This window comes from Pongo abelii, chromosome 11, assembly GCF_028885655.2.
Source record: "Pongo abelii isolate AG06213 chromosome 11, NHGRI_mPonAbe1-v2.0_pri, whole genome shotgun sequence".
In the NCBI taxonomy this organism is placed as follows: domain Eukaryota; kingdom Metazoa; phylum Chordata; class Mammalia; order Primates; family Hominidae; genus Pongo; species Pongo abelii.
The window spans coordinates 71621851-71640857 of NC_071996.2; the positions used below are offsets into that span (position 1 = coordinate 71621851).

General features: G+C 38.8%; 2 protein-coding genes across 5 annotated transcripts in view; one reads left to right on the forward strand and one right to left on the reverse strand.

Annotated features, from left to right (window-relative positions):
• ABCB11 (ATP binding cassette subfamily B member 11) overlaps window positions 1–19007 on the reverse strand; it is a 183684-nt gene that overhangs the window by 125782 nt on the left and 38895 nt on the right. The gene's annotated exons all lie outside the window — the stretch shown is intronic.
• Window positions 1–19007, forward strand: part of DHRS9 (dehydrogenase/reductase 9) — a 49361-nt gene that overhangs the window by 6523 nt on the left and 23831 nt on the right. For 2 of the 4 annotated variants that reach the window (XM_054549451.2, XM_054549452.2), the window contains exon 3: window positions 16854–17110. Coding sequence is in view for 1 of the 4 variants with exons in the window: in XM_002812563.5 (XP_002812609.3) it covers window positions 14571–14691 (121 nt within the window). In the remaining 3 variants the exon portion in view is untranslated. Of the gene's footprint in view, window positions 1–14570; window positions 14692–16833; window positions 17111–19007 lie in introns of those variants that run through there. The other 2 variants (XM_002812563.5, XM_054549453.2) reach the window with 2 other exon arrangements.

Below are 19007 nucleotides of genomic sequence, written 5' to 3' on the forward strand. Positions count from 1 at the left end.
GCTGTGCTGGGCTCAGAGCCAGTAGATTTGGGGGGCACGTGACCCAGTGAGATGACATTTCTAGACACACCCTGGGCCAGAAGGGAACCTGCTTCCTTGACGGGAAGGACCCAGTCCTGGCAGGATTTATCATCTGATGACTAAAGTGCCCTTGGGACCTGAATAATCAGGAGTGATACCCAGGTAGTACTCACCATGGGCCTTTGGTGAGACTCAGGGATGTGCTGGCTTTAGCTGTGACCCAGCACATTCCCAGCTGCGGTGGCTATGGGCAGAGACTCTTTGTACTTGATAAAAGGGGACAGAAGAGTTAAGGGGACTTGGCTTGCGCCTTAGGTACCAGTTCAGCCACCATGAGGTAGAGCACCAAGTGAACTCTTGGAGTCCCCAGTTCCAGGGCTTGGCTCTTAGACAACGTTTCTGGACTGGCCTTGGGTTAGAGGGGAGCCCACTGCTCTGAAGGGAGAGTCCCAGGCCTTACAGCATTCACTACAAGCTGACTTAAGAGCCCTTGGGCTTTGAATGAACATTGGTGGTAGCCAAGCAGTACTCAGCAAGGGCATAGGGTGGTGGTGACCATGGGGAGAGACTGTTCTATTTGTGGAAAAGGGAAGGAAGAATGGGAAGGACTTTGTCTTGTGGCTTGGATGACAGCTCAGCTGCAGAATACACCACCAGGCAGATTCCTAAGGTTTCTGACTCCAGGCTCTGGCTCCCAGATGGCATCTCTGGACTCACCCAGGATCAGAGGAACTCTCTGCTCTGAAGGAAAGAAAACAATCTGGCTGGCTTCACCACCTGCTGATTGTATAGCCCTAGGTCCTTGAGAAAACATAGGCAGTAGCCTGACAGTGGTTAACAAGGGCCTTGGAGAACCAGTGCTGTGCTGGCTTCAGGTCTGACTCAATGCAGTCCCAGTGGTGGTGGCCTCAGAGGTGCTTGTGTCACCCTTCCTCCAGCTCCAGGTGGCTCAGCACAGATAGAGGACTCTAGGAGAAAGTAAGGGAAGAGAACAAGAGTCTCTGCCTGGCAATCCAGTAAATTCTTCTTGATCTTATCCAGAACACCAAGATGGCACTTCTATGAACCTACAAGAAACACAGCATTACTGAGCTTGGGGTGCCCCCCTAATGCAGTTACAGCTGCAGGGACCAGAAGCTTAGGTCACAACGCTCAGTACCTGGAAAGCCTTCCCAAGAAGGGCGGGTACAAACAAGCCCAGACTGCGAAGACTACAATGAATACCTAACTCTTTAATGCCCAGACACCAACAAAATATCCACAAGCATCAAGACCACCTAGAAAAACATGACCTCAGAAAGTTAACTAAATAAGGTACCAGGACCAATCCTGGAGAAACAGCGATATGTGACCTTTAAGACAGAGAATTCAAAATAGCTGTTATGTGGAAACTTAATGAAATTTAAGATAACACAGAGAAGGAATTCAGAATCCTATCAGATAAATTCAACAAAGAGACTGAAATAATTAAAAAGAATCAAACAGAAATCCTGGAAATGCAATTTACACACTGAAGAATGTGTCAGTCTCTTACCAGCAGAATTGATCAAGCAGAAGAATTAGTAAGCTTGAAGAAAGGCTATTTAAAAATACAAAGTAGAGGAGACAAAAGAAAAAATAATAAAAAGAAATGAAGCATGTCTACAAGATCTACAAGATCTAGAAATAACCTCAAAAGGGCAAATCTAAGAGTTATTGGCTTTTTGGGGATAGAGAGAGAGAGAGATTGGGTAGCAAGTTTATTCAACAGAGAACTTTCCAAACCTAGAAAAAGATACCAATATTCAAGTACAGGAAAGTTAGAGAACACTAAGCAGATTTAACCCAAAGAAGACTACCTCAAGGCATTTATTAATCAAGTTCCCAAAGGTCAAGGATAAAGAAAAGATCCAAAAAGCAGCAAGAGAAAAGAACAAATAACATAAAATGGAGCTCCAACATGTCTGTCAGCGGACTTTTCAGGGGTTACTTTACAGGTCAGGAGAGCATGGCAAGACTTACTTAATGTGCTGAGGCAAGGAACCATTTATCCTAGAATAGTATATACAGTGAAAATATCCTTTAAACATGAAGGAGAAATAGAGACTTTCCCAGACAAACAAAAGGTGAGGGATTTCATCTACATCAGACCTGTCCCATAAGAAATGCTAAAAGGAGTTCTTCAATCTGAAGGAAAAGGACATTAATGAACAATAAGAAATCATCTGAAGTTGTAAAACTCACCAACAATAATAAGTACACAGAAAAACACAGAATATTATAACACTGTAATTGTGGGATGTAAAATACTCATATCTTGAGTAGAAAGAAAGATGAAGGGATCAAAAATAATAACTACAACTTTCCAAGACAGTACAATAAGTATAAATAGAAACAACAAAAAGTTTAAAAGCAGAGGGATGAAATTAAAATGTAGAGTTTTTATTAGTTTTCTCTTTGCTTGTTTGTTTATGCAATTACTGTTAAGTTGTCATCAGTTTAAAATAATGGGTTGTAAGATATTATTTGCAAGCCTTATGGTAACCTCAAATAAAAAAAAAACATACAACAGACACATAGAAAAAACAAAAACAAGAAATTAAAACATATCACCAGAGAAAATTAGCTTCACTAAAAGGAAGACAGGAAAGAAGGAAAAGAAAACTACAAATCAACCAGAAAACAGAAAGAAACTCAGACATTTATGGCCAACTGATTTTTGACAAGAGTGCCAAGATCATTCAACAGGGAAATAATAGACTTTCCAACAAAATGGTGCTGGGACAAGTGGATATCCACAAGTTAAAAAAATGAAGTTGGACCCCCTATCTCACACTATATACAAAAATTAACTCAAAATAGATCAAAGACCTAAATGTAAGAGCTAAAATGATAAAACTCAGAAGAAAATATATGGGCAAATCTTTATGACCTCAGTTTGGCAATGGTTCTTAAATATGACACCAAAAGCACAAGCAACAAAAGAAGGAAGATAAAAATTGGACTTCTTCAAAATTTGAAACTTTTTTGCATCAAACGATACTATCAAGAGAGTAAAAAACAACCTATAGAATAGAAGAAAATACTTGCAAATCAAATATCTGATAAGGCTCTGGTGTCCAGAATATATAAACAGGGTGTTCAGCATTAGGGAAGTGCAAATCAAAACCACAGTGAGATATCACTTTACACCCACTAGGATGGCCAAAGTTAAAAAAAAAATAGGTAATAACAAGGGTTGACAAGGATATGGAGAAATTGAAACCTTCATGCATTGCTGGTGGGAATTTAAAATGGTACAGCTGTCTGTTATGAAAAACAATTTGACAGTTCCTCAATAAGTTAAATATATAATTTCCATATGACCCAGCAATTTCACTCCTAGAGGACATAACCAAAGAATTGAAAATAGACATTCAAACAAAAATGTGTATGTGGATGTTCATGGCAACCGTATTCATCATAGTCAAAAGCAACCCAAATGTTCATCAGCAGATGAGTAGTTAACCAAAATGTGGCATACAATGGAACATTATTCAACTATAAAAGAAATTAAGTACTGATATATGCTACAACATAAATAAACATTGAAATAATTATGTTAAGTGAAAAAAGCTAGACAGAAAAGACCACATATTGCATGGCTCCATTTTTTTAATGAAATAACCAGAATGGCATATCCACAGGGAAAGAAGAGATTATCGTTTGCCAGAGATGGAGGGGAGAAGAGAATAGAGAGTGACTGCTTAATGGATGGAGGGTTTTCATTTAGGATGATGAAAAATTTCTGGAACCAGAGAGTGGTAATCGTTGCACAATATTGTGAACACACTTAATATCTTTAAATCATGCACCTTAAAATTTTAAATGGTAAATTTTATGTTATGTGTATTTTGCCACACAAAACAAAGAACAGAAACAACTATTCAAATGAACAAAAAGCACTTCCAAGGTAAACTTATATGCTTTATCTAATTGTAAACATTATTTCTAGACTCATCACTTCTACTCGTGCAAAGATGACTAAGCAGGAATAAAACAACAAAACACGATGCATACACACAATGATTAATGACAAAAAGGGAAGGTCGCACTTATACTTGAGGTACTGTTGTGGGTTACATTGTCCTCTCCAACCCCAATTCCTATCTAGAAGCTTCAGGATGTGATTGCATTTGGAGATAGTTCCTTTAAAGGCAGTGATTAAGTTAAAATGAGGCTGTTAGAGTAGGCCTTAATCCGCCTTAATCCAATTTGACTGGTATCCTTGTAAGAAGAGGCATCCTTGTGAGGCATCCTGGCTCACAAAAGACAGTAGGGATGTGCGTGCACAGAGGAAAGACCATGTGAGGACACAGCGAGAAGGCAGTCATCTACAAGGCAAGATGAGGCCTCAGAAGAAACTACACCAGCCACCACCCTGATCTCGGACTTCCAGCCTCCAGAATGGTGAGAAAATAAATTTGTGTTGTTTAAGCTATCTTGTCTGTAGTCTTTTATCATGGCAGACCTAATACACTGATAACAAGTACACAGGCCTAAAAGTGACTAAAATTGACACCAAAAAAAAAAAATTTAGAAAACTGTTTGGCAAACCAAATAGGAAGCAGGGACATGTAAAATAAATGAAATAGGAGTAAAAGACAGGAGGAGAGAAAATAATTATGTGAAAAGATAATAGAAGGAAATAAGGAAGGAGAACAGAAAACTAAAAATGCATTACTATAACAGAATTGAAATCTTCATTATAAACAGTAAACAACAAGCAAACATAAGAAATGGAATCTGTGACATGATATATAAATGTGAGAATTCTTCCAAACTGTAGAACATAAAAATTACAAAATGATGAAGTAGAGATTATTAATTTAAATTACAGAAAATGGAGACCTACAAGAAGTGTTACGCTTCCTGAAGAAGTAACAAAGCCAATAAAATTGAAGTAATAATCATTTAACAAATTAACTTTCTGAGCAGAAAAATTTCAAAGTATAAAGATTAAAGATCAATATAAACAGAACCACCCTTGGTTAGTTTCTGGTAAAAATTTCAAATCACAAAAATAGAGAAAAAATTTCGGAAAATATTTAAGACAAAAAATGTTCACCTTTGAAATGATCACTTACCATGTTTGACAGTTGTTTAAAAAATTACTGGTGCTATTCTGTTAAAAACTTGATAGTCATGATTAAATAATTTTTCAATTTTTTGTAAATATAGAACACTGTCTTTGCCTAGGGAATCACTAAACATTTGCTTTTTTATTATTTAAGCAAATAAACAGTTGCTTGCTGCAGAAGAAATGAGGGTTTTTAATACCAAAGAAATTGAGAAATGATATTTTGTATCTTTAGAATCCACATTCAATGACCTGTTAATTACCAAAGACTAATAAAACACCCACTGGCTGATATAGTCAGTTACTAAGCACTCTTAGTGTCATTTTTCAACTTGGAATTGCAAATGACCCCAAAATAACTATGTATAAACATAAGAATTTGCTATATAAGCTTGTATCAGTTAGCTTTTGCTGTATAACACACTACCCTGAAGCTTCACTGCTTAAAACAACAGATATTTTACTTGCTGATGTAGAGAAGGAGTAATATCTTTTCCTCACCCATCACAAATTTTTATGCCTTTCTCTTGTTAACCTGTCTCTTGTTACACGGGAGACCCAAAGAGAGAAAACCTAAAGATCCAGGGAAAACTGTATTTTTATGGGCAGTGGTGCAGAAGTGTGACTGGAGGACAAAAGGGTGTGATCTAATGGTAATAAGCTAGGGGAACTTGACAAGGCCTGCTCAGCTTCTTCTTGCACTTCACGTATAGAACAGGACCCCTCTGGAATGAGGGTCTTATAACCTACTTTTGGGGAATGTAGGTCAGAGAATTCTTTTATGACTTGCTTCAAGAGAGAAAGGTCGGAGAAGGACAGAGAGTGACCTGCCTGATTGTGCAGTTTTCTCAGTTTCCTCCAGCTTATCATACTCAGTATGCCAAGGTGCTGTATTTTGGGTACCATGCTCTGATCCTCAACACTGACAATTCTGCAGGCTAAGAATTGAAGTGACCCAGGCCGGGTGTGGCGACTCACACCTGTAATCCTAGCACTTTGGGAGGTCAAGGAGGGTGGATTGCCTGAGCTCAGGAGTTCAAGACCAGCCTGGGTGACATGGCAAAACCCCGTCTCTACTAAAAATACAAAAAATTAGCTGGGCATGATGGAGCATGCCTGTAATCCCAGCTACTCAGGAGGCTGAAGCACGAGAACTGCTTGAACCCAGGAGGTGAAGGTTGCAGTGAGCCGAGAGCATGCCACTGTACTCCAGCCTGGGTAAGAGGGGGAGACTCCATCTCAAAAAACAAACAAACAAAGAATTGAAGTAACTTCAAATGGAAGTCTTACCAAGTATCATATATGTGTCTGCAATCATTGGGCAGCTCAACTGGGCTGAATGGTCTGAAGTGGTTTGGTGTTGGTGTTTGAAGCCACAGGTCTCCAGCAAGCCAGCCCAGACTTCTTTATATGGTGGTAGCATTCCAAGAGAGCAAGCCCTACTGTGCTTTTTTAAGTCTGTGTTTACATCTTATAGGCTGATATCCCATTGTCCAAAACAAGTAACATGGCCAAACACAGAGCCAATGTGGGAATGAACTACAGATAAGGGCAAGGATATAAAGAGATTTGTGCATTGCAAAAACAATCTACTACAAACTGCATCCATATAAACATGCTTAAATGGTACAAATTTTAGGAATTCATTGTCAGGAAACAATTACACATAAACAAAATGTTCATTCAAAGATATTCTTCAAAGTATTATTCATAATGATGACAAATTAGAAACAATCTAAATGCCCAATTATAGGAGGTTAGCCAAGCAAGTTCATATGATTAACTATGATACAACCATTTTAAAAAAATCACTGGATAAAGGTATATGTATTGATATAAGAAAGTGTTTGGGATAAGCTTATGAAAATTTTTATTTATTTATTTATTTATTTATTATTATTATACTTTAGGTTTTAGGGTACATGTGCGCAATGTGCAGGTTAGTTACATATGTATACATGTGCCATGCTGGTGCGCTGCACCCACTAACTCGTCATCTAGCATTAGGTATATCTCCCAATGCTATCCCTCCCCCCTCAGGAAACAACAGGTGCTGGAGAGGATGTGGAGAAATAGGAACACTTTTACACTGTTGGTGGGACTGTAAACTAGTTCAACCATTGTTAAAATCAGTGTGGCAATTCCTCAGGGATCTAGAACTAGAAATACCATTTGACCCAGCCATCCCATTACTGGGTATATACCCAAAGGACTATAAATCATGCTGCTATAAAGACACATGCACACGTATGTTTATTGCGGCATTATTCACAATAGCAAAGACTTGGAACCAAACCAAATGTCCGACAATGATAGACTGGATTAAGAAAATGTGGCACATATACACCATGGAATACTATGCAGCCATAAAAAATGATGAAAAATTTTAAATTTTTATTTATCTTATTTTTTAACTTTTATTTATTTACTATTGTTTTATTTTGAGATGGAGTCTCACTGTCTTATCCAAGTTGGAGTGCAGTGGCACAATCTCAGCTCACTACCTCTGTCTTCTAGGTTCAAGTGATTCTCCTGCCTCAGCCTCCCAAGTAGCTGGGATTACAGGTGCATGCCACTGTGCCCAGCTAATTTTTATATTTTTAGAAGAGACAGGGTTCCACCATGTTAGCCAGGCTGGTCTTGAACTCCTGATCTCAGGTGATCCACCCACCTTGGCCTCCCAAAGCACTGAAATTACAGGCATGAGCCAATACGTCCAGCCTGTAATTTTTTTTTTAAAGAAATCAGCCTACAATACATACAATATTTTTGTAAAAAGAAAATATGTTAAGGGCAGTTAGAGAGAAAGGCCAGGTCACCTACAAAGGGAAGCCTATCAGACTAACAGCGGACCTCTCAGCAGACCTCTTAGTGGAAACCCTACAAGCCAGAAGAGATTGGGGACCAATATTCAACATTCTTAAAGAAAACATATTGCAAACCAGAATTTCATATCTGGCAAAACTAAGCTTCATAAGTGAAGGAGAAATAAGATCCTTTTCAAACAAGTAAATGCTGAGGAAATTTCTTACTACCAGACCTGTCTTATAAGAACTCTTGAAGGAAGCACTAAATATGGAAAGGAAAGAGCACTACCAGCACTACAAAAACACACTAAGTACACAGACCAGTGACACTATAAAGCAACCACATAAACAATTCTGCAAAATAACTAGCTAGCATCATGATAACAGGATCAAATCCATACATAACAATACTAGCCTTAAACCTTCAGTAAATGAGCTAAATGCCGCAATTAAAAGACACAGCGTAGCAATCTAGATAAAAAAACAAGATCCATTGGTATGCTGTTTTCAAGAGACCCATCCCACATGCAATGACACACATAGGCTCAAAATAAAGGGATGGAGGAAAACTTACCAAGCAAATGGAAAGCAGAAAAACGCAGGGGTTGGAATCCTAGTTTCTGACAAAACACACTTTAAGCCAGCAAAGATCAAAAAAGACAAAGAAAGGCATTACACAATGGTAAAGAGTTCAATTTAGCAAGAAGAATTAACTATCCTAAATATCTATGCACCCAACATAGGAGCACCCAGATTCATAAAGTAAGTTCTTAGAGACCTTCAAAGAAACTTAGACTCCCACACAATAATGGTGGGAGACTTTAACACTCCATTGACAATATTAGACAGATCATCAAGATGGAAAATTAACAAAGATATTCAGGACTTGAACTCAGCTCTGGATCAAATGGACCTGATAGATATCTACAGAACTCTTCACCCCAAAACAACAGCATATATATTCTTCTCCTTGCCACATGGCACTTACTCTAAGATCTATCACATGATCTGAAGTAAAACACTCCTCAGCAAAGGCAAAAGAACTGAAATCATCATAACAAACCATCTCTCAGACCAAGGCACAATCAAATTAGAACTCAAGATTTAGAAACCCACTCAAAACCACACAACAACATGGAAATTGAACAACCTGCCTCTGAATTACTCCTGGGTAAATAATGAAATTAAGGCAGAAATCAAGAAGTTCTTTAAAACCAATGAGAACAAAGAGACAGTGTACTAGAATCTCTGGGATGCAGCTAAAGCAGTGTTAAGAGGGAAATTTATAGCACTAAATGCCCATATCAAAAAGATAGGAAGGCCAGGAATGGTGGCTCATGCCTGTAATTCCAGCACTTTGGGAGGCCAACGTGGGCGGATCACAAGCTCAGGAGATTGAGACCATCCTGGCTAACACGGTGAAACCCCATCTCTACTAAAAATACAAAAAAATTGGCCGGGCATGGTGGCAGGTGCCTGTAGTCCCAGCTACTCGGGAGGCTGAGGCAGGATAATGGCGTGAACCTGGGAGGCGGAGCTTGCAGTGAGCCGAGATCACGCCACTGCCCTCCAGCCTGGACAACAGAGCGAGACTATGTCTCAAAAAAAAAAAAAAAAAAAAAAAAAAAAGATAAGATAGAAAGATCTCAAATTGACACCGTAACATCACAACTAAAAGAACTAGAGAATCAAGAGCTAACAAACCCAAAAGCTAACAGAAAAGAAATAGCCAAGATGAGAGTGGAACAGAAAGAGATAGAGACACAAAAACTCCCTTCAAAAAAAAAGTCAATGAATCTAGGGGCTGATTTTTGAAAAAATTATTAAGATAGACCACTAGCTAGATTAATAAAAAAGAAAAGAGATACAAATCAAATAGAGACAATAAAAATGATAAAGGGGATATCACAACTGACCCCACAGAAATACAAACAACCATCAGAGAATACTATGAACACTTCTATGCAAATAAACTAGAAAATCTAGAAGAAATGGATAAATTCCTGGACACATTCATCCTCCCAAGACTAAACCAGGAAGAAGCTGAATCCCTGAATAGACCAATAACAAGTTCTGAAATTGAGGCAGTAATATATAGACTACCAACCAAAAAAAGCCCAGAAGCAGACAGCTGAAGCCTATCAGAGGCACAAAGGCGAGCTGGTACCATTTCTTCTAAAACTATTCCAAACAATTGAAAAGGATGGACTTCTCCCTAACTCATTTTATGAGGCCAGCATCATCCTGACACCAAAGCCTGGCAGACATACAAAAAAAAAAAAAAAAATTCAGGCCAATATCCCTGATGAACATTGATGCAGAAATCCTCAATAAAATACTGGCAAACCAAATCCAGCAACACATGAAAAAGCTTATCCACCAGGATCAAGTAGGTTTCATTCCCAGGATGTAAGTCTGGTTCAATATATGCAAATCAATAAACAATTCATCACACAAACAGAACTGAAGACAAAAACCCCATGATCATCTCATGGGGTTTTTTTAAAAAACCATTTGATAAAAAAGGCATATGATAAAATTCAACATCCCTTCATGTTAAAAACTCTCAATAAACTAGGTATTGATGGAACATATCTCAAAATAATAAGAGTCTTTTATGACAAACCCACAGCCAATATCATTGTTTGTTCAGATTCTTCTGTCTTTGTGTCTTCAGAGATAGGCTCATTTCTTTCCTCCAGGTACAGGGAGGGCACCTCTGGAATGAGTGTCTTATGACCTACTTCAGGGGAAGGTCAGCTACATTTTATGACCTGCTTCAAGAAAGAAGGGGCAAGGGTGAACGTGACATACTGCTTCTGCCATTTCCTTAAATGCTAAGATTCCATATTTTGGGGTAATGTGTCCCAAACCCCATCAATTTTGCACTCAAATTAGTTTATAGGCAGTTTGCCTTCAAACTAATAACTTACATTTAAAAATAAACAACTACCATAAAGTCAAGTTTACGTTCTTGTAGTTGAGCAGGACAGTAACATGATATTCAGAAAAGCACAAAGGGGGATGGTCTTTCACAAATTTCAGTAAACATAACAGTGTCAATAAATCTTGCAAACTAAATGAATCCAGTGTATCTAGAGGATAAAGATATTTAGGTGTAAAACCATCAACTGTTCCAGATATTGCAAGCTTGTTGAGGGCCAAGTTAGTGTCCTATATTATTTGTATTTCCAAAAACACCTGGCAAAGCATTTTGCACAAGACATACCTGGCACCTGATTAGTTTTGTTGATTACTATCCAAAATACTTGTATTGACATTTGCGAGGTAGTATTGCCTTGCAAATACAGGCTCAACTCCATAACCACAAGGAAAGCATTTGAAGCATTTTAAAAAATAGCAATGAGGTATCTGCTTTTTTAACACCGTATGGCAAAGGAACAGTGAACATTTGAGTGGGTATTCAGAAGTGTAAAACGCTGACAGCAAAACTATACCTTCCATTGAGTTGGCAGCTCATTCCTAATAAGATATTCATCCCGGCACAGGTATCGGACCTGAAGTTAATCTCAGTGTATCCCCCTCCTCCTCTACAATGCAGTTTTTAACTAATTCAGGAGAATGTTTAAGTCAGGAGAATTTTAAAAAATATCAAAATCAGTCTTCTTAATTTCTTTTAAAAATATGTGCATATTCTGTATAAATAACAAAGTGTGGTCATGTTATTATTTTATTTTATTTTATTTTTATTTTTTGGGGACGGAGTCTCGCTCTGTCACCCAGGCTGGAGTGCAGTGGCACAATCTCAGCTCACTGCAAGCTCCACCTCCCGGATTCACGCCATTCTCCTGCCTCAGCCTCCCGGGTAGCTGGGACTACAGGCACCCGCCACCACGCCTGGCTAATTTTATATTTTCAGTAGAGACGGGGTTTCACCGTGTTAGCCAGGATGGTCTCCATCTCCTGACTTCGTGATCCGCCTGCCTCGGCCTCCCAAAGTGCTGGGATTACAGGCGTGAGCCACCATGCCTGGCCCGGTCATGTTATATTTTAAGTTTTTATAATTGAATACTTAAAACATGCATAAAACTAGACAGAATAGTATGATGAATGCCCATGTACATATCGCCAGCCCCAACAACAACCCATAGGTCATCCTGCCCTGTCCACACCTTTATCCATTCCTTACAGTCCTGTATTATTTTGGATAAATCCCAGATATTATATATTTCATTCATTAATACTTAGGTTAATTAGGTAAGTAATTGACCTAAAAGATAAAAACTCTTTTATAAATAACCATATTATCATCATATCTGAAAAATTAATAATTCCTTAACTATCAAATATCCATTATTTAAATTTATAATTGTGTCATAAATATTGTCATAAATAGATTTGCTGTTTTAAAGCTTGCTCCTTCATTTTCTCCGATTGTTTTGTTTTAGATAAACATTGTCATAAATAGATTTGCTGTTTTAAAGCTTGTTCCTTCATTTTCTCTGATTGTTCTGTTTTAGATTCAGAGGTTACTTATGCTTGTTTGTTACATGGATATTACATGTGTAATGGGGGATATTGGGCTTCTAGTGTACTCATCATCCAAATACTGAACACTGTACTCAAAAGGTAATTTTTCAACACTTATCCCCCTCCAACCTCCCCGCTTTTGGAGTCTGCAGTGTCTATTATGTCCACCTGTGTCCATGTGTACCCATGGCTTAGCTGCCACTTATAGGTGAGAACGTGCTGTATTCCCTCTCCATTTTGTGTGTGTAATTTATTTCTATTGAATAAATCAATTTGTTTGTATTTCAGATTCCCCTGCTGGTTTGATGATTAGAGAATAGCTGCACTTGTTTCCTTTATTCTCTGTTTTCCCTGTGAATTGGTCATTGGATATAAAGGCCCCATTCAATTCAGGATTTTTTGTTTTGGGGTTTTTTGGTGGGGGGAAGGCAGGACTTTTTTCTTGCTTTCATTGTGTCAGATCCTATCATTTTCAGTGCAGTTTTTAAAAGCTAACTTTTCTTTTTCCTGTTACCTCATCCTTGCCTTTGTTTTGCCCACACCTTCTATCTGCAAGTAACCCATATTAAAAAGAGTGTATACCCTTTCCTATTTCTCTCCGTATTCACATAGGTATCTTTACATATGCACACACAGAGTTTGCTTTACAAAAATGAGGTCATGGAAAGCCTTCCAAGTCAAATAGTAGAGCTCGAGTTTGTTCTATTTAGTGGCTGCAAAATAATATTCCACTGTGCATGTGTACCACAATTTATTCAGTTATCTCACTGCTAGTGGGCACTTGCTTTGTTCCCAGTTCTTTTTGCCCCATCCTGTTCATATACACTTATATACATTTATATAGGATAGAATCCTAGGAGCAGGATTTTTGTCTCAAATAGTAGCTTTTTATTTTAACAGATTTTTTTTTCTGGACAGCTTTCAAAAAAGGCTGTAGCAATTTACACATCCATCAGCAAAGGATGAGATCACCCTTTCCCCCACAATCTTAAATAGTCTCAAGGAGCCAGCAAGAATCAGGGGTTCTCCAAGGAGAGAGGAAAGTCTATGAGATTCCTTACTCAGCAATAAATGAGCTAACAGTGAATGATTCCTCAATAGAAAGGCCCCTTTCTATTCATCTTTGGATCTCTTTAGCCAAAAAGGCCTCACACAGAACCAAAGCCCAGAACAACCCAAAACAGGGTCTGAAGTCCAGAACAACCCAAAACAAAGTCCAGAACAACCCAAACAGGATCTGAAGACAGTTGTCTCTAACTCACTCCTCCTCACTTCATGAATCCCCGTGAGTTCTTTCCCACTGGATAGTACTTGCATATTACACAATCAGCTGCATCTAGCATCTCCTCTTAATTTCATTGGATATTTTATCACCTCAGTTAAGATTCTGGGAAAAGAAGCTGCCTTCTTTTTGAAAGGGATTGAAAGAAACTAAGAAACTTAGCAAGAAGATCATTCTTAAGCCAGGAAAAAAATTTTTAATGCTCACATGTGAACATGTGATGGTCATACCAGAAGGAGCACCCACCTCCCTCCCTCTGTGACAGACACATTTTCTTAGCCTTCACCTTTCCTTCTTTCAAGTTGCTGAAAATCCACAGTGTTTCTGTTCATTTGTTACTTTCATTCTCACCCATCTTCTCTCTTGCTGCATCTACCAGAACAATAATCCCCCATATAATACTTCTCACTTCACTTTTCAACGCAGGACCTCTTGTTGGGTAAGCTAAAAGGATACGTGTTCTGTAAATAAGAAAAATCTTTATTCAAAGAATCTATCAAATGTTCCCATGACTCCATCCCTAACGATTTGTGTATCTAAAGATCGTATAGTAGAGAAAAACAAAAGATTAGCCCTGCTTCATCTTACAGCTGGGAGAGTCACGAAAGGCCAAATGGGTAACAAAGCTCCTAGTTTTGACCAAGCCTAGCTACAAAGAAGCTACTCAAATGTCAAAGGCACTGTTTGTATAAAAAGGGAACCAAAGTACATGTTCCCTTTATAGTAGAAATAAGAGAACTGCCTGTTGACAAAGGGAGGAGGAAGAAAATACAAAGTACACTTTTAAAACATGAAGTCTTCATAGCAGTTCATAGTCGTTCAGAGAAACATGTTCCACTGAGAGTGACTTGAGAGAGAGGGTTACGTTATTATGCCAGAAGGAAAAGGCCACTGTGCGTGCTCCATCACCAGCCTCACCCTCCTGGTCAGCCTTACAAGAGTGACGCTAGATATACTCCAGGAGTTGGACCCACCACAGCCTGCACACTGGAGTAAGTGCTTTCCTCCAGTCGAAGCTCATCTTAGAATGATCTGTGACTTAGACCATCCCCAGAACGGTGTAGTTGCAGGAAGCCTAACGTATGTCTCCTGAGACAGCCTCAGATCTGAGTTTCCTCCTTATGTTTTGGTATTTGGAAAGGGGTGGAGAAGATACTCTTGGGTAGAAGTATGGGAGGCATACAGATTTAGAAGAAAAAGGATAACTCTATCTTTAGTGTGTTGTCTATGGCGGCATCCAGCCTTACCACTGTATACTTACATTCCACCTACAAACATTAAAATAAAATGCACAGTGCACTCCTTTGTTTTAAAAAGGAAATAGGAAAAAACTCAAATGGCAATTTGGTTCCAGATGTTTTTCTTTAATGTGATCTTTGATCTGAAGTCAATGTAGGATGAGTTCTGAACAAAGTAGCACTTTCAAAGGTTGTATATTAAAGAGGCGAAATGAAAGACAACTTGGCACTTGAGATGTGAATTTGAATGTGTATATGGTTACAGTCTGGATAAGACACTGCTAACAAATGATTTCATTAACTGATCACCTATGTGGGACCATTGGACAAGGGGAGGGGGTGTTCTGGCTGTGGTGCCATATACTGAAACTGAACCCATGAGTTGGGCCCACTGGAACTGAGGGACAAGCCAGATAGATGGCAAGAATTCTAATTTCCAATATGCAAATCAGTCTAAACATTTGACTTTTTTTAAGTCTATTTGGAAAGTTTTTGAAACAGGGCTGCACTAGGTGAGATCATTAAGTAGCAAAACTTTAACTATTGTTATGACTTTTTCTTTGCCCTTTTCAGTTAACACTACATGACCACCCAGGTGCATGAGGCTCTCTTCTCCTCTTAGTGACAATAACATGCTCACAGGAAGGGTTCAGTATTAATTATTTATACCTTACTTCATGTGGCTCTAAGTCAATGTATTATCTATGAGGTTTTATATTTAAGCCATACTTATGAAATGTTAAAGAGGAAAAAGCATATTTAGCACATTTGGGGCACCCTAAATGTGAAACTGAGTAAATTTCAGTTTGTTTGTTTGTTTTTGTTTGTTTTGAGATGGAGTCTCACGCTGTCACCAAGGATGGAGGGCAGTGGTGTGATCTTGGCTCACTGCAACTTTGCCTCCCGGATTAAAGCGATTCTCCTGTCTTAGCTTACCAAGTTGCTGGGATTACAGGTGCCCGCCACCATGCCTGGCTAATTTTTTGTATTTTTCGTAGAGATGGGATTTCACCATGTTGGCCAGGCTAGTCTCAAACTTCTGACCTCAAGTGATCTGCCCGCCTCGGCCTCCCAAAGTGGGTTTGTTGTTCTTTTAAAGAAAAAAGATCCCTACTTATTTTAAAGGGTGATAGCAGTGTCCTGACTCTACCTAGATAGATATGTTCATTCATATGCTCATTCCAGCTGAACCATAATAACTGCAATTTTCAAAGGAGGAATACAGAGTCTGGGAAATCGGAAGAGTATAGCAACAAACTGGTATATAAGGAAACTGAAAATGAAAAATCAGCAAAGTGGCATTTGTACCTGCCTGAGTGGCTACAGCAGTGAAGGTGAAGGGTGGCAGGCTAGATTAGCACCATCTCTTCCCTTCCTCACCTGTGGTCCCAGGACACTCCAGGTCAACTGGGATCAACTCTGAAACAGACAAACTCTGGAAGGAAGGAAGCATCCTTTCCTATTCTCAGCAGTCTCAGTTCCAGAGACCACTTCAGTAAGCTCTCCTTTTCATACCTTAAAACATAAATTAAGACCCATAAGTAATTCTAAAACCTCATTTTATTACGTTATTTTTATCTCCTTGCTCACCAATCTTAAAAAAAAAGTGGTAACACAAATGTCAGAGACTGATTTCTCCTACTTACTCTCTTAGGAGGGAAGGAGTGTTAAATAAGCAAAGGCATGCTAACAGGAAGGAAAAAATGGAGATTATGAATAATAATCATAATTTGAAAATTATTAAAGCAATGCACCAGGCAGTTTACAAAATATTTCTTTGTTATACTGTTTCTGCTGCTGAATTTGGTCAAGAGATTGTACTAATCATAAAATGAATGTTATTGATCATTTTAAAGTCTATTCTAAAAGTAGCTAAATTTATGCTGCTGATTCCTTTTGAAACATGTGACCTACAGCTTCTTGGCTTTTATGAGCTATTCAAGAGAGATTTAGTCATCACGTTGTGTCACAATGGGAGTGACTCACAGAGCAAGGAGAGAACCTGAGGATTCCTCACACATGTAGTACTCAGAGCTCTACGGAAACCCAGGCACCTCGACCTCAAGCCTGGCCAGAGTGGCACAACTCTTCCTTCCCCGTGCACAGCAGGAAAGCTGCCATCAGCTGAGCAAGTCCACCAACAGTTTCTGTGTCCCACTTCATCTTTAATAAGGTAACTGATAACAGATTTGTCATTTATTCTTTTATTTATCAAGTCAATCTAAACTTTCTTTGATTTTCCTCACTCTTGCAGAATGAATCAGTGGTCTTTCAAGCTGTGGTCAATGTTGCTACTTCTTTTAATGTAACACATTAGAACCCAGTGATGGGAGCTGGGTCCATCTCACCATAGAAATGACCTCGGTGTGACCTGGGATCTTGCCTTAAACTCCTCCAGGACTCTCTTTGAATGTCCTCTAGCACCCTAGTGTCCCAATTTAATTCATATTTTATTTTCTCTTTGCCTTCTTGACACCATCTGTGAATCTTATGATTAACTGGAAACTGGAGGGGGAAGTCTCCAAAAAGCACAGGATTCTTAGATGAGTTTCTTACTGAAGCAACAGATTCGCTGTCAACTGCAGGTCTGATCTGTTTGTCTGTCTGCTTTATCAATATTATCAGATGTAAGTTTACATGAATACACACACATATACACTAAACTGACGGAAAAAATGCCTTGTAGGTCATAAAAAAACAGGGAAATTCCCAACAATTCATATTTGATCCCTCGATCCTGGGGTGGCAGCAGTAAGCCTGCTTCAGATATTTACTCCCCATTTTATGATCCGGTGGCTTGGTTTTTCAAATGATGATATGGCTCTTTTCGCAACGACTTGATGTTTAGGAGGTGTGCTTCAATAAATACATTTTAAAATCAACAATCAAGTTAGAGTTGTACCAATGGCTCTGAAATGTCCCACTACACTATTATACCAAGGGCACAGATTGTGCTTCTGTACTATTTATCCTAGTATCTCTCAGCGTATATTAACTGCTCTAAAAATGTCCTTGGCTACACGCTGCATCAAATCAAAGTTAAATGTTATACCACCTTTCTATTCTATTTTTAATATTCAAAGAGGGTGCTCAGATTTTAGAACAAATCTCAATGTTTAAGTACACACAAAAAAATCATTAACTCATATATTTCAAGGGTAGGAAACGGGAACTGGTGTTAAAACTCTTATAACAAATGTCACTGTCTTAAGGGACAGTGTTTAAAAACTCAGACCTGGCCGGGGTGGTGGCTCACGCCTGTAATCCCAGGCGTGATCTCACAAGGTCAGGAGATCGAGACCATCCTGGCTAACACGGTGAAACCCGGTCTCTACTAAAAATGCAAAAAATTAGCTAGGTGTGGCAGCATGCGCCTGTAGTCCCAGCTACTCGGGAGGCTGAGGCAGGAGAATGGTGTGAACCCGGGAGGTGGAGCTTGCAGTGAGCCGAGATCGCGCCACTGCACTTCAGCCTGGGCGACAGAGTGAGACTCCATTTCAAAAAAAAAAACTCAGACCTTTTCTTCTGCTCAAAGATCACTGTGGCTGAAATATACTGAAGTTTTAAACACACTTTTGGAATCTATACAAATGTTCTATGTTCTAAGCTTTCCTTAAAGTCTTGTGACTACAAATGATAACTGCACACGACATATAATCTTTCCCAGCTAGCAATTGTTATGCAGTGACCATAAATAAAGTAATCATAGCTTTAACAATAATTCTTAACCTGCTAATACTGTCAGGAAACATTGTCAAAATAATAAACCTAGGAGGGACTTGGGATAATTAATGAATAGTTATGGATGTGATGGTGAATTATAATTTAAAAGTTTTGAAGGAAGGCAAAAGAAAATCAGAGATGCTTTTATCCTTAGAACTAAAAATGCAAAATGTAAACCCAGCAGATCTTCCCTATATGAGACAGTTGGTATACCTCTGCTAGGAGGGAGGGAAGCTACATCCTGAGGAGGCTGTCTGAGCGAATCTGCAGTGGAAGTACACACGAACTCCATGCCTTGCTGTCCCAGTACCCAAAGCACAGTCTGGCTGCCAAGGATTACCTCCTGC